Raw genomic sequence first — 15,683 nt, 5'->3', positions numbered from 1 at the left:
GAAATTCCTTGAGTCGTGCCTTCCAAATATTTTTGAAACAATTCCGAATACAAGTTTTGTCTGGGATCTTGAAAAAATGATTTTAGAAAAGAAATTTGATTTTTCAAACCGAACGAGATGAAAATATGCTTGAAATAATTTGCAGTACCTTTAGAATCATTTATTGGGAACAAAAATGCACAAAAATCATTTAAAGTATTCCGAAATTTCATAATGAAAGGAAGAAACAAAAAATATTGGAAAAAAGTTTGGTTTAAGCTTCGCACGCCTTTCTGCATGATCGCAAAGGAGAACAAACGCTTGCCCTCTGTTTCCCAAAAGAATCAGTAGCTCCCTGAGCGACCGGTCCTGTCTGACTGACGTGTCTCGTAGCCGTCGACGAACGGCAACATAACGGGTGAGGACAACTACGGATTGAGTCTGAATCACGATGACGACGACGATCAAGACGTGCTGGAGGGTGACGTGGACGACTGTGATCTGCCGGAGTTGAGCATGGATCATTTGCTGGGCGGCACAGGCGGCGGGAGCTTGGGTTCTCTTCGGTGTTTCCTGGGTCGTCGGAGGCTCGAGCCGCTTCCGGAGGAGGAAGATTCGCCGGGGAGTGGCAAGCTCCAGGTGGGATGGTGGTGACAGAGGTTGCACGTCGAGACCTCGAGGAAACTCGACGACGAAGAAGAGGAGGAAGAAGAGGACGAGGAGGAGCAGCAACAAGAGCAAGAATTAAAAGAATACGAAGAGGCCGAAAGAGCGGAAATGAAGAAGGAATTCAAGGAAGACGACGTGAGAAAAGTGCAGAGAGAACACGATAAAATATTCGCGAGATTGGAGAAGGAGGACGAAGATTTTCGTCGGAAAATTTTGGATCTCCACCGAAAGTTGTCAGACGTCGACGAGGACATTGCCCAAGCGATAGTCCGAAAGGCTAGCACGATATCTTCCAAAGAACTCCAAAGAGAGGATTGTGCCAAAGGCTCGGAAAGCTCTCCAAAGGCTTCCGGAGACACGAGAGAGGCGAGGAACTTGGCAAGGCTCGAAGAGCTCGAGTCGATAGCTCGAAGAAACGAACGAATGTCCTCGAGCGGTGACTCCTCGTTGGATAAAGAACTCGAGCCGGATCCGAGCCGGAAATACACGAACGAGAGACGTCCGTCCACCGAGAAAAGACGCCTGAGGAAACTCGACCTTGAACTCGAGCGGAGAAGACATCTCGAGCAGTTGAGACGTCGATCCGAAAGATTGGAGGATGTCACTGAAGAAAATTTGGACGAAAATGCTCCCGGTGGACCGCGGGAAACTAGTCTTCTGACGAGATTAAGAATCCGTCGTCGGAGCATCAAACTGCTGGGCTTCCTCAGTGGCAAATCGGCTGATCGTTCTCAGGAAGAAAGAGCCACGAGATTGCTGAGAATGTACATGCCCGAAAAGAACGGCGCCAGCAACGTCAAGCCCCAAAACACCATTTCCATTCATCACACATCCAGAGATCGAAGATTTTGGAAATTGAGAAGCCGCAGGAAATCCAATTCGGGGTGAATGAAACGTCACATCCGCCAAAACGATTAACCAACACTGAGGAAAAATTTAAGTCACTTATCAATACGCGAAATTTTGAAAATTTTTGCACTCGTTATTCTTAAGGGATACTCGATCATCGTGACAGAATAAAAGTCATCAAACACTTCATCGTTCAAAGCAATTTTTTGCTTTCGATGATAACGAACTTAGAGAATAATTTGGTCGAAAATTTCCAACACTTTTCGTGACCTTTCTCTTTGCCTTAAGAGCTGAGGTGTCCGTCGTTTTATTTGGCTAACGATAATTCCGTCAATATCCGCACTCCACCTGACCGAAAAGCATCACCAGATAAAAATGTCCATGAAGACATATCGAATATCGATCCTGGTTATCCGCTCAATTATTCGTTTCGCTCCACCGTCCAAAGAAAAAATCGTAAATTTTCTACGGCTTCGAATAAACAAACAGAAAATCCGCCCAGAATTTTTCTTTTTACTCGTTGAAGAACAAAAACAATACGTTTTCTCACCTGTAAACAAAAAATTATCGTCAGCTCGATATTTCGTGCGACCCTTGAAAATCAATCAATTAATTCAATAAACTCAAGTAAATATAAATCGATTAAGATAACTTGAACAGTGGATATTTGATCGATCAATTAAAGGTTTAAGAAGAGAATCAATGAGAATGGAAGATTCGAGAGAATAATTGCCTACTTCAGTAAGAATAATAAAGAGAAAAATAAAAAAAATAAAACAAAACAGAAATATTTCATATTCGAATGAAAAAATATTGTAATTGAGCGCGAAGGCGTTGGGCGTTGTCGAATCGTTCATCGATTTTCTTTCAATTGATATGAAAGAGACTCGTTTTCAAAAGGCAGAAATACAATCTCTATTATTAGAATATAAGATCTCTATGAATTAATTGTACGAGGCACAGCGTAAAAAGCAACGTTCAGAGACGAAAGATTTTTGTAGCTAATTATTCGCAATGAAAAATACGATGAGAAAAAAAACGAAAGATGATGATCGAAGAAGGGAGAAAAATTGTTGAAGCAATCTCGCGCAAACAAAGTGTCATTTTCAATTATTATTATTATCTAGGACTTCCAAAATGTTCAGATTAATTCATTATTAATAATACGAGAATGAGGGGAAAAAAAGAACTTTTTCCGTAAATCTTATCTCAGTAAAAAAAAGGCTCCCTGTAAGAGGCCCCGTACAAACATTTTTGCGTTTCCGAAATAGAGCTTTTCGCGGCTCGTTAGCGAGTGAGAGATAATTAAATTAGAGCCAGGACTCGAAAGTAGAAAGTGAAAAAAGAGCTCTCTTAGAGACCGTGACGATTATTACCGATGATACAATCGAGAGTAGAAACTTTTTCGTTTGCGATCGAAACTTCGTGTTTGCGAACGATATTTGGCCTATAGGCGTCGTAGGTTTTGTTGGATTTTTACTTTTTTCGTTATAGACACTATTAAATACGAAAAAAATTCGCCTCTCGCGTTTAGGGGAGATGAACAATGGCCTAGATCATAGTTATTAAATCGTGGCTGAAATTGAGTAATAGTCTAATCATAGAATTCTCTGCGATGACGAACGACAAAATATCTTCTCGTGTTCTACATCACTTACGAGTTTGCTATCTATCATTACAATCTATTGAGAATACTTCGCGTGTACATGTTCCCACCCACAGTTGATATCAATCTGAAATTCAAACAGAAATCATTTTACATGGGAAATCAAAGAAATTGAAGAATTTTTGAGATCGTGGATAACTTTACTTTCGAGAAAGAATTTTAAAAAGAGTTTGAGGGAAAAAGTATAAGACAGCTGTAAAATTGTTTGTTTCTGTCGAGATGAAACTGTTTTTCTGCAAGTTAACCACGAAATTGGCTATTTCGTCGGATATTTTTTGTACAGTCGAATTGGAATAACCGATGGAAACGTCCACGAAGAATAAAAAAAATAAGGAGAAATAATGATTTGGGATTTTTGCGCTTGAAGCATTCTTAAAGAAAAAAAATGATTAATTTCGAGCCATTAAGTAGGTCCGCACGACTGACCCAAAGCGGCACTTTTACCCAGTTCAATTGTACAGAAAGGTTGATCGTCGAGGATCTCGATGAAAAAAGATCGACATATGAAAGTCGATAGGAACGAGAACTAAAAAATGATAACAAGATTGACTGTTTAAAATTGTAAACGGGGCCTCGCAAGGTCGATCTCCAAGTACGAATAAATTATACTATTTGTTCAAGCGTCTCACGTAAATTTCCTGCAAACTCTGGAAAAAGCTCCCAACTTTTCCTCACATCAATTGAAAGCTATTTATTTTTCTCCTCTTTAATGTACAGCAAGTTCGGTAAGTTCGAACCCATATTTCTTTAATGATTGTAACCATTTAGCCAGCTCCTTCGCATCCAGTCATTGAGATAAGGTCGATCCATTCTTTTTCGATCCGTTATGAAAGCTTGTGTGGCTGCTTCTCGAGCAGGATCGATTTTGGGAGCCACCAAAAGGTCGCCGTTCTCTTGAAGCCAAGTGCTGCACTTTGTCTCGTCAGGAAGTTGCTCCGGTGTGTTTATTGGTGTCACTTTTAGCAAATGCTTGATTTTCCAGAGGAAAGCACACATTTGCGGTGTATTTTTCACAATGGCAATATCTGAGTTCTGCAAATATAGATGAGATTTTTTTCAGGATTTTTACCTAATAATTATTACATTCAGCAAAGTTAAAATGCTTGCCATTCTGCAAATATTATGAAGGGTATCCTCTCATTATCATTTTTAAAAACTCAATTTCGTAACAAGATCTCAAATCGGAAAGTCTATCCAACGTGCTTTGATCGCTACCATTCGAAAAGCTATTAATACTTGAACCTCAAACTCCACTGTCATAGATGCAAAATTAAAGTCCTAAAAAAATATAGGAGAACATTGCAACCTGCTCTTTTGCAAAAATGTTTCTCAAACAAGTAGAAAATATCAGCTCTAGATGATTTAGTTTGTTTTTTCATGAAAACAAATGAAAAATTATTGATAAACAAAAGTATCCACGTGAAAATGTTTCGTGGATTATTTCATTTACCAGAAAACTTTAAATCATCCAAAATTTGTATTCTTTCAATTGATCCCAATTTATTGGACGATAACAAAATAATAATCTTTCTATGAACTTACCAGATCATTGAGCTTCAACATATCAAGAGCCTTTTTGTGCCACCAGGGATTGCCTTTGTAGCTTTTCACACGTTGAATCATAAGAAGTTTTGTGGGTGTGATTGGAGGATCCTGGTGATCAGGATACCTAGAAAAATTAGTTTATAAATCAGGTTTTTGGTGCTGTACTCAAGAAAAACAGTTGAACTTTTAATGAGCCAAAAACTTACCGAGGATAATAAGTCACGAGTCCATATTTAACACCATCCTTGGCCCACAATTTTTTCGGTTTCTGACCTTTGTAGTAACGCACTTGAGTATACAAAACTTTAAACAAGTTAGACATATTTCAAAATCCGGCGATTCAATGGTTTATCACTTTTAACCTCTAAAAATTTTGATTTTCGGGGTTAGGCAATTTACAGCGGGTAGTATCATTCGATACGATTTCCGTTTTGGCAAGCTAATTAAATGGTCACTTAAAATTTGAGTGACACAATCGATGGCATGCGATTTGATGACAGCGAAGATATACACGAATTAAATCAGAAATTAATATCAAGAAAATCCGAAACCCCAACACAAATCTCTCGTGTTGTCGGTCAGAAAACAGAGGAGTTAAGGGTGGATGTGGATGGTGTTCAGTGGCAGATCAGACGATAACGTTCGAAACTGCGTGACACGGGGATAATAGGGACTCAATCGGTAATCAATCAGTCGGTAACAAAGAACTGTAAAGAAATCGGAATGTTCGATCACAGCGGAAATAAATTTTGCATTGCATCAAAGTCGCGTGAATCCGTAGTATATAAAAAAAAAAGAGAAAAAGACGAGAAGTAAAACGTCAATTTTTTATGCGATTGTAATAAAATTAACATTTTATTTGAAAAATTGAGACATACACAGATGCGAAAAACAATAGTAGCACACGATAGCACCGATATAGATACAAGTTTAGATCGATACTCGGAGTGTCGGAGTGAACTACATTGCGCAAATACCCCAATTTTTACGTTTTTTTTTTTCATTTCACATTTATTTTTTTCTTCGCAATAGACGATCGATTTGTAGCTCGAGATTCTCCCGGAAATTGTGGAAGTTTTGATGAGAGACGTGTGGTCGATAATTGTTGAAATGTGAATATCGGTCACATGAAATATATATATATGCTCTAGGTATAGATTTGGGTTGAGGGCGGGAGGGAGAAATGTTTTTTGACCTTCATAACGACCTTTCCCGATATGAATATGTGGACTCTATTCTGTTCCCAGAAATTCGTTACGAATGTACTATCGATAAAATGAGTCAATCTATATGTATATATATACATATATAATTTCTTTAAACGTAGTTTTTAGGTGGTATACATTGATCGTTGATGTAGATTTTAATCTCGTTCACGATTAAAAGATCGTCGTCGTTCTCGTTTTCAATACAATATAATAATAAACACTTGAAGATTATTTTCAATAAGGTTTGACCTCACTGAAAGGCTTCGTTAAACCGAACAACAAATACTTTTTTCCTATACGACCTTTCATTTGTTTTTTTGTTTATTCTCTCTCATAAAATTGTCGACCTCTCTCGCCTGTGGCCAATACGCGACGAACAATACAAATTATTTGGAGACATACAATAAGACGCTATTATATTTTTCGTATTAATCAATTATTCGAATACTTCCATGTTTAATTTTTCTAACCTCCCAACTGACAAAAACTGTCAAAATGGAACAATACATTCGAGCGACGCTTGCGTGCGGGGCTTCCCATCGTGAGTGGATTTTTTTTTTCTCTGATTGCAGCTCTTGCTCTCCAGTTACCGAGATATTACTGCCGTTTCGAATTGATTCTAATCGTCCCAATTCGGTCAGTACGCCTTTCGAGGGTTCATCGCATTTTTTTTATTCGTTTGCGTTTTTTATTTTCGTAAAGCCAGATATAAAGTAACTATGAAGAATTCAACAGCTTTATTTCATTGTTCACTTTTTACTAGCTCAGAAATGTGGCTCGACTGTTATCGCAGTCATGCAAATATTTCGACGAATTTTAGTTTTCCTGTGAGATTTTACCAGGCGTGACGAGTTTAGGCGCAATCAATTATTCATTGAGCTCATTCGCGCTTCACGATTCTTATCAATGTTTTACTCAAAAAAAGGTTGATTCGCTACCATTATTTATACTCTAGTTTCGAACGCACGTTTTTATTCTTTCTCTTTCTCGCTCACACACTCGTTGCTTATTCATCCGTAATATATACACAAATAAAGACTCTGCCGCGTTCAGCATTCGGGGAATTTTTCCGCTTGTCCTAGAAAATAAAAAATTATCTCCCTACAAATGTTTTTTTGCTATTCAAGAATTCCTGGTCGAACATTCGTGCACAAAAATGCGAAAAAAAATGTCTTTTCACAGATCATTCTTGAGCGACGTGATATTTGAGTTCGATTTCTGAGGTTATACATATAAAATTCACGTGTTTTTAGCTTTCACAAAGCGATGCGGAACAGAAGTGAACTTAGTCAAAACGAATATTTGATCATCGAAGAATCTTCCATCGAAAAATCCCAGTATTCGACTTGCTTGGTAAAAAAAACTGTTAGACTGTAAATAAAATTTTTGTCACGATCGTACGACCAGAGAATTTCGAATGGGTCCTCGAAGAAGCAAAATGATTTTTCTTGCTCGGGAATTAGACCTTCCGCAGGCACCGGCACGAAATCCTCATATATTTGAAGTCCGGATTTTCGACTCTGCATTTTCAGTCGAACAACGTCGAATATGTATCGAAGTTTTATCCGTCACTATTTTGTTCCTTCGAGGCGGGTCAATGAAAAAAAAGAGATAAAAATCTATTCGCGAGTGTAAATAGCCACTAAAAATTGGCGTATCGATTAACTCCTCTCTCTTCTTTTGATCCGGGCGGTAATTTCTATTTGGTACATACAAGAATAACTGTTGGCTTTGCTATAAACGCGTTGTTCGCTTTGGCTCGTTAAAAATTGACGTCCAGGAGATTGAAAAAATATCTGCAAAGGACGAATCCGACTTTTCTAGGGCTTGGCACACTGTAGTTATCCTTTTTTACCCTCTCTTCCATTGTATTGACGAAGCATTGGTAACAAAAATAAAAAACAATAAAAAAATTAAAAAAAAAAAAACAGAAACGTAAATCTTCATGAACTCATCGGAAAGATAATTTTCATAAAAATTCAACGGCGTCTCTAGAGCTATATCTTGGTCCTGCTAAGATTGAGATCCACGAGGGAGATGAGAGATGAAAAAAAAAGCGACGGTGCCAGACTCGAGAGATCGAAAAATCCACTATGGTTCACGAACTTTTCACATTTTCGGTGAGTTTTCAAAACTTGAATATTTTTTTTTTCATCTTTTTTGTTTTGGCAATTTCTTCAAATGAAATTTTTTCATTTTGGCACGTCATGCATCGCGTATGAATTCATATTTCTTTAGTTATTCAATCCTTTTGGAAAAGCTATTACCGTGCTCCAGCAATAATTCAATTGCAGGGCTATTTTTATATATAATTATTGATTTATTTATTTTTTATAATATAAATGCAAACATATGATATTAAATAATTGTGATTTTATTTAACCTCATACATGTCCACGTATATCTCGAACTTTTGAAAATCCTCATATCCCCGGTCACGATACTTAACCAATCACTCAAACTCCGAGGAATAAAGCGCTTTGTTTTACACTTTTTTGTTGTTCCGAGGTGTCAGAGTTTTGTACCAGTCGAAAAAGTGCCAATTTCGAGGTTTTTTTCTCCAACATTTTCATCGATTTTTATCATATCAGTACGAATTTATTTTCGTGAAAGCATTTCTTTCAATTTACTTATTCAATCGATTACGAAACAAGCGCTAGGATTTATTTTAATAACTAACAATATATAGGATTCGATAACGGGATTAAATGACAACGAGAATTATAATAAATTGAGTTATGAAAACGTACGATAAATTTATTAATTAAATTTTAACGACTTAATGCTCGATTGGGATGAAATCACTCACCGGATTAATGAAATATGAGACTACAAATTAATTCATCCTCCTCAACACGAATACCCATGCAATGGTACACTTGCACAAATCTAATTTATATTAAAAACCACATTTTTCTCAATTCATCCATAAAAATGATGAAAAAAAACGAATTTCTCAAATTCAAGCAATGATTCGACCAGTTCAATTTCCTAGCTTCCTCAATATCGTTATAAATTCTCTATAGAGCATATTTATCTTAATCTCTTATTCAGTTTTCTTGTTATTTTTATTAATAATTAATAATATATCAACGAAAGCTCGATGGCTCTGCTAAAAACCGTCGTTTTAGGTTGAGGGCTGCGCGATTGTCCTCGTGTATATCGCAAGTCTATCGTCCCAACGTAAGGAGAGCACCAACTACGGGATAATCATTTAATTCCATAATAATAGCAGCAGTTATTTGAACTATACGGTACAGAAAATCCGGGAATTTGTCTAGCATCTAGTTCTCGAACGTGTATCTGTGTTTTTCTTTCCTTTGCAACAGACCGACATTTCTTTACTTCCGTAACACCTTTTCCCAGGGGTTTTCGCGAATTTTTAGAATTTCGTTCGGCGAGAGAACTTTGGCAATGAGCGAATGAGTGTTCGAAGATAATTCCCAGCTTTTCTGAAGTCTGTGCCATTCGCGGGGCCTCGCAAATCTTGAATCCTCGTAGCGACGGTAGCGCCTCCAAGCGACAGGTTTATGTACCTTTTCTATTTGAGTTCTCAGCAGAGCTTTTGATACGTGCACCGATTGCTTGAATTTAAGGCGAGAGTTCATCGATGAACCACAACCTCGGGGAACGTCGTTTTGGTTTGTTCGGACTGTGGTTCGATCGTGGATTCACCTTAATTCTATAAAGCGTCTTTGAACTTTCTCTATAAAACTGGACCGACTGCTGCGCATCAATGAAATTCAGACTCGGTTAACTTGAACCCCGTTTTTAATGAATTGGTCTGAAGAACGTTCACCGATTTCCGAGTGTTCGGAATTTACGTTCCAACCAACGAAATGACATTTCCATGAAGTTTGCAACCGAAGATTAGTCGACAGTCGAAAGAAAGTAAACTTAATTCTGCAAGCTGGTACGCTGTTCCGCGCGGCGGTAAGTTTACTCTTGTTCAACGCTGATGTCGACGGTCCTGACCCTGGACGAATCGGTTGGCAGAAGTTGGAGCCTCTCGGGTTCGGCATCGAGCATTATGATGCACATGAAGCTCTTACCGGAGGCTTGATCCCTGGGGTAGATGGTGACGGGTGCGAATTTATCAACGGTGCCATCGACGTAAGAGCAGAGCTTGGTGTAAACCTGAGGGAAGTGTCTCCGTAGTGAAACGCCGCGGAGTCTGAGTTGGCGTTGGATGTTGGTGAAGCCGATTTCACGGGAGCTTCTGGGAGTGTGTTGTCCGTCGGTGCCGGGCATTGATGTGAGTACGAGAGTTTCGGGGGAGTCCATTTCCCGGGTGATGTTGCAGGGCGAGGTAGTTCCGGTTCTGGTTCCGGGTGAGGGTACGCTGGAAGCTGGGGGAATGACGCTCGGTTGTCTGCAGGAAGTGTCCAGTCTTATTTTGCCGCATCGCGATACCAATTGGCGTTCCCAGCGTACAGCACCGCTAGACGGCACCTCGCTGACAACGCAAACTGCCACGTATAGAACGAGTCGCGTTTCCGGATTGTACGATTTGCAGAGGCGTATAACTTCGGTGTAGAGTTCAGGGCCCATCTCGCTGGGCAACAGTTCCGACCATCTGACGTAAGTCGGTTCTCCCAGGTCGACGAAACCGTTGCTCACGAACTGTTCAGCTATCTCTGGGCTCGTGAAGAAGCACTTAACGGCCCCTCGGCCGTGGGACGCGTAGCCGCGCTGCGCAAGCGCCGAAATGTGCTTCAACGTAGCGGAATCCTCTTTCGCTGAGGACAACACTTGTCTACAAAGAGTTCCAGCTCTCGAGTGCAAACACGTGCGTCTATGACGCTGCCAATGCGCTCTTCGGCACTCTCGGGAGCAATAGAGACACGTGCAATTGTGACAACTCTTGTAAACTCTTCGTGCTTCTGCCACGGTCGTCGTGTTGTTGCACTTGTTGTTACGACACCTGACGAGCTTCTCACCGAGCTGGAGCCCCAATCCGTTGTTCTCGATGCTGTTCTGCTGCGCCGCGTCGAACGAAACCCGCCTGTTTCTCACGTTCGATCCCCTCGAACTGGACCGATGCGGAGGCACAATGTCGCTACCCTCGCTCTTCCTTCGCACCAATTCTCCGACGTAATACGGTGAGCCGCGACTCCCGCCGACTTCTTTAATGCCCGCGCCATCGTCCTCGACCCTAGCGGACTCTGCGACAGAAGTATCACTCACGTGGTAAAATACTGAAGATTCATACACCTGCGGATTATAATTCAACACATTTAACCAATGAGCGAATCAACAACAAATACTACCGACAACCGCCACCCCATAATTCATCAACTTTTAGCCATTGCACAATGTTTTTTTCTTTTCGATAACTTCTTTCTTAGCGAATATGAAGACCCTGCGAGAGTGATAAGCTTGGCGGTACTCATGACAGCGATGTGATTTTGTTGCATTCGATGAAGCTTCCGTTCTCTGATATATCAGGCATTTTTTTCTTAACAATTGTTCATTTTTCTCAAATTTTACACCATTCTTCGTTTACCAACGATTCACCAAATTTCTTTTTCTTGCAAAAATCCTGATATATCCATGCCCCAAATAACAAAAACGTAACTGGAGCCATTCAGAAGCGAATAATGCACACTGAAAGAAAAACTCGATCGAACCAATGATCGTTTCGTTGTTTTAGTCACAATTTCAATGATTAGTATAACCTCAAACTTATGGACGAGTGACATGATTTATGAATTTATGAGCCATGTTTTTATCCGAGTGGACAAAAAGAGACGCATATTGTTCTAAATTTCTAATGATAAGTCGATAAAAAAACTTCGCAAAATGTATTTCCACTACACATTGAACGTATAAACATGTTATTAAAATTTTCGTGAACGATCCAGTGCTCGAACGGTCGATAGAATTGCCGTGCCGTCTCAGTGGCGACCCTAGTGGTGGAAGGTTGTACGAACAAAGAGGGAGAGAAGACAATGAAGTTGGCATGTTGGCAACTGATGAAGAGTTTCGAGCGAGAAGCTGCTGCTGTGGCGCATAGGGTTTTCGGGTGGAAGGATTGAGGCAGGAATTACAAAGATAAAAATGAAACGTAAAATAATAAATTGATAAATAACGAGAGAGAACGAAAATCGCGCTGATTGTGGCCTGAATGCTTGTGAGGTCTAGGTCATTACGATGAAGACAGTTCGACGATCATATTTATAAATATATATATATATATATATATATTATAGTATGTACATATTATAGAATAATAACAAATTCTATGAGCGGTGGGACAGAGCGTGCGATATTGGTGCCTGATTCGAATGGAAAGAAAAATACATTACACATCAGCATATTATAGAATACGATGAATTATAACGCGAGCGAATAAATTGTAATTATTTGAATGAAGAAAATTGGATAAAAAAATGAAACGTGGAATAAAAATAGATGGACGAAAGTGAGGATCGTCAGAGCCGAAACTTACATAGTCCTCCTACCTTGGAGGTCTTGGCGCAGGTCGCTGCAGCTCTTCCCGGCTTTGGTATTCGTCGTTTGACCAGCCGGTGAGCCAGTATTTGAGGTTCGTTGATGTCGTATTGACGTGCTAGCGGAAATGGGCCCTGGCCCGGGGCTTGGGGTCCGCGAGGCGGAAGGCAGTCCAAGGAGGGAGTCAAGGACGTCCTCCAGGGTCGTGGAGCCGGGGCTGGGTTTGTTCCGAAGAAGAGCTGCCGTAGCCATTGCCTCCTCGTCCTCGCTCTGTCCCGATCCTAACGATTTCCAAAGGTCAACGCCCTCACACGTCTAAATTCTCTTTTTTCTTGCTTTATTTAAGTTTTTAAGCGTCGTTTTTTTACTATACTCAAGCTCTGATTTACTGGAAATAAGCTCTTTTTTGTTTCCATTCATCATAAGCACATATAACCTATCAGCCAATCATATTCTCATTATTTGCCACGAAATTTGACTCGACTTCGAGCGTATTTTAAAAACATTTGTTTTTCTCAAGATAACTCATCAGTTTCTTTGCTTTTCGATCGTCGAAGCATCGTGTGACCTTTGCACTCGTGTGTATTGTGTTCTTTTTCAACCTTTTTTTTTTTTAGTGGGGAAGTATCCAAGTGTTCGGATTATGTACAAAGTGGCGGGAGTTTTGGCGGGTGTTTCCTGATGCATTTTCAGCCTTTTTCTATCCGACTCTTTTCAGAGTGAAATCATTTTTTTTAACATATTCTTCTTAGCTAAGAATTTTTCTGCGGAGAAAAAAATATTTTGAATATTTATCTCTATTGTAACAGTACTTTCAACAAACTTGTAATACCAAGAATAATTATTTTCCTCAACGCAAAAATTATTTATAATCGATTATTAATCATTCAGTGTACTGAAAAAGACAAAATAATCATGTTTTTCAATAAAACAACGCTTTTTTCTACAATTTTGCCACTTCAAGTACGGAGTATCACTTGAGTCAACTGTCTACGGGATTCAAGGGACAAATAAAAGCGTTCACGTAATTCGAGTACTTTATTAAAAAACGAATTTCCAAAGTGAACAAAAATGTTTCATTGTTTTTCGGAAAAGTACTCGAACCGCGCATAACTGCCTAAATAAACGCAAATACGAACGTTTTTACGTAAATAGGAACAAAAAAACGTGCAAACATATGGAAAGAGAACGAGCGACGAAACTAAAGAGTTTACTTACCGTGTCAACAAAGCGAATAATCGTTCGAACAATATACTGTGACAGTAGAACAGTAAATACCAAAAGGTGAAGAAACTTTCATCGACAATGGATGAAAAAATTTGATTTTTCAAATTTTCATTCAACAACAAATAAATACGAAAAAAAACGTAACCAAAATGAAAATTCGAAGATTCTACAAAAAAAATGAGAAACAAAAATGGAGCTACTACTTTAGAGCTGAACTGAGATCGAAAAATTCGAAAATTTCATGTCACACTTTGTTGAAGAAGAAAGTATAGCCGGTGAAAGAAAATAAGCGAACGCAAATATACAAACAATAATTTATTCTCTCAAGGAAATACGTACTACATGTAGTGATAATAATATTGCCGTCCGAACGTTTAAGTACGGAACAAGTTTCCTCAATTCTCATTTTATCTTCAATTAATTGACGAATTAAATAGAGAAATAATTGATTAATTATAAAAAAAAAAAAAGAAAAAGATACGGAGATTCGAGCTCGTGGGTGGCAGGACGCTCAGAAATCTTCCAAACAATAAAATCAACGAATTCATTAATTGGAAGCAATTTTCGTACGTTTTTTTCAATCTTTTACGAGCAGAGGCTGCTCCCGGGTTTTAGACTTCAATTAAAATTCATAATGATAATATCATCGAAACGGGGGAGTGGCCGCAAAACGAATGAACGAACAGATCTTGAAGTTACTAAAAAACAATATATAAATACGGTTGTTTGTCGTGTGGTGGTGATTTTTTTTTTTCATTTTCGTGTCTCACGTGTGTGCATGTGTGTTTATAGCATTTTTTTATACGTGTAAGTGTATACATATATAAATATATGTGCGCGCATGTAGATAATTAAATTGGATCGAAGGAAAACTTTACATTTAAACATACAAAGGTGATATAATAAAACGCGATAACGAAGCGAAACGAAAGAAAAAAAAATAAAAATAGAGAACAGTAGCGCCGGGCAGGTCGAAGGGGAGGGGAGGGTAAAAACGGTCGTGCCAGGATTTGGTCCAACACGAAACACAGGGAAAATACGAAATTATCTTATATCTTTATATCTTTCCTCGGGACAAGGCATGTTAAAAAAAAAAAAAAAAAAAAAAATATCTAACGCGTGCCTTCACTTATGGAAAAAAGAATTGAAAAATTGAAGTGTAAAAAGTTTCGAGGACCCAATCGCTTGAACGATCGGCAGTTTGATCATTTTGTTTTTTCTTTTCTTATATCGTGGAATGAGCTGAAAACCATAGTCTGAGAGTTCGGTGGTGGATTATTGAGACTAAAAAACAATTGAAAATATGAAAAATTTTCGGTTTTTACCCCCTCGGCTGTATTATTACTCGCTGCGGTATCGGCGAAGCACCCATGATTTCTTTTAACGATACTCTTCAAACATAACACTATTACAAGAATATATAATAATATATATTTATATATTTGTTTGGATTTATATTTAGTAATGTTTTGTTTTTTGCTTTTCGTCCGAACTTATCACGAGGCTATTTACAAATAGTCAAAGTCGAAAATTATTTACGAAGTTTTGATCGAGAGAGAGAGAGAGAGAGAAAAAGAACGAACGAACTAATAATATATACATATTAATATTCGTATGCATATATTCATCAGCCAACAGAGACCTTGTAACTATGACATCTTTATACATCGAGAGCACCTCTCACATCTACCATCTAATTAACGGATCATTCAATAGTCAACGATTTCGCGAAACTCTACTTATCCTTTTGCTAATTTCTATACCGATTCACTACAAGATTTTGCATTTATCTAAATTTGTGTGTGAATACGAAGCATTTTTTGTCTATGTACCCACTGCCTAGATTTTTCAGAATCGAAACCTTTTCAAACGATTTGTTCGAATTATGCGGCCTCGAATGAATTTTGGAACATTTTTCATATTCTTTCTTTAAAAGATTCCATGATTGTAAAGATTTTCAGATCAAAGTATCGAGTGTCTCCGATATTTTGATCTTTCATTTTAGAAATTTAGTTTAGCTCAATTTTTTTTCAGAATTCTCATCACTTTCACGATTCGTGGTTTTTTGTTCCAATTCTAGCATGCAA

General features: G+C 38.5%; 3 protein-coding genes across 8 annotated transcripts in view; 1 reads left to right on the top strand and 2 right to left on the bottom strand.

Annotated features, from left to right (window-relative positions):
- The window catches only part of PsGEF (Protostome-specific GEF), a 37,300-nt gene extending 33,517 nt beyond the window's left edge, over positions 1-3,783 (top strand). The window contains exon 16 of the mRNA XM_043420214.1: positions 373-3,783. Coding sequence (XP_043276149.1) covers positions 373-633 — 261 coding nt within the window. The 3' untranslated portion in view covers positions 634-3,783. The remainder of the gene's footprint in view (positions 1-372) is intronic.
- Positions 3,784-3,839: 56 nt separating this feature from the next.
- On the bottom strand, positions 3,840-5,308 carry mRpL30 (mitochondrial ribosomal protein L30). Its single transcript, XM_043420213.1, has 3 exons — positions 4,915-5,308; positions 4,706-4,832; positions 3,840-4,195 (listed from the first exon to the last, which is right to left on the bottom strand). The coding sequence occupies exons 1-3, from the start codon at positions 5,028-5,030 to the stop codon at positions 3,911-3,913; spliced, it is 528 nt and encodes a 175-aa protein (XP_043276148.1). The 5' UTR covers positions 5,031-5,308; the 3' UTR covers positions 3,840-3,910.
- Positions 5,309-5,532: 224 nt separating this feature from the next.
- Positions 5,533-15,683, bottom strand: part of LOC122411429 (uncharacterized) — a 57,390-nt gene continuing 47,239 nt past the window's right edge. For 3 of the 6 annotated variants that reach the window (XM_043420188.1, XM_043420189.1, XM_043420191.1), the window contains exons 11-12: positions 12,381-12,650; positions 5,533-11,081 (exon numbers count right to left, since the gene is read on the bottom strand). In XM_043420188.1, coding sequence (XP_043276123.1) covers positions 9,856-11,081; positions 12,381-12,650 — 1,496 coding nt within the window. In that variant the 3' untranslated portion in view covers positions 5,533-9,855. Of the gene's footprint in view, positions 11,131-12,367; positions 12,651-15,683 lie in introns of all 6 variants that reach the window. The other 3 variants (XM_043420194.1, XM_043420193.1, XM_043420192.1) reach the window with 3 other exon arrangements.

This window comes from Venturia canescens, chromosome 5, assembly GCF_019457755.1.
Source record: "Venturia canescens isolate UGA chromosome 5, ASM1945775v1, whole genome shotgun sequence".
Lineage (NCBI taxonomy): Eukaryota > Metazoa > Arthropoda > Insecta > Hymenoptera > Ichneumonidae > Venturia > Venturia canescens.
This window is presented reverse-complemented; position numbering and strand designations above follow the sequence as displayed.

Excerpts from the sequence above, each read along its gene's own strand:
- mRpL30 (XM_043420213.1), bottom strand. The coding sequence starts at position 5,030 with ATGTCTAACTTGTTTAAAGTTTTGTATACTCAAGTGCGTTACTACAAA. Across the intron at positions 4,833-4,914 it reads CTCGTGACTTATTATCCTCG|GTATCCTGATCACCAGGATC; the intron begins GTAAGTTTTTGG and ends TAATTTTTCTAG. Across the intron at positions 4,196-4,705 it reads TGTTGAAGCTCAATGATCTG|AACTCAGATATTGCCATTGT; the intron begins GTAAGTTCATAG and ends CTATATTTGCAG.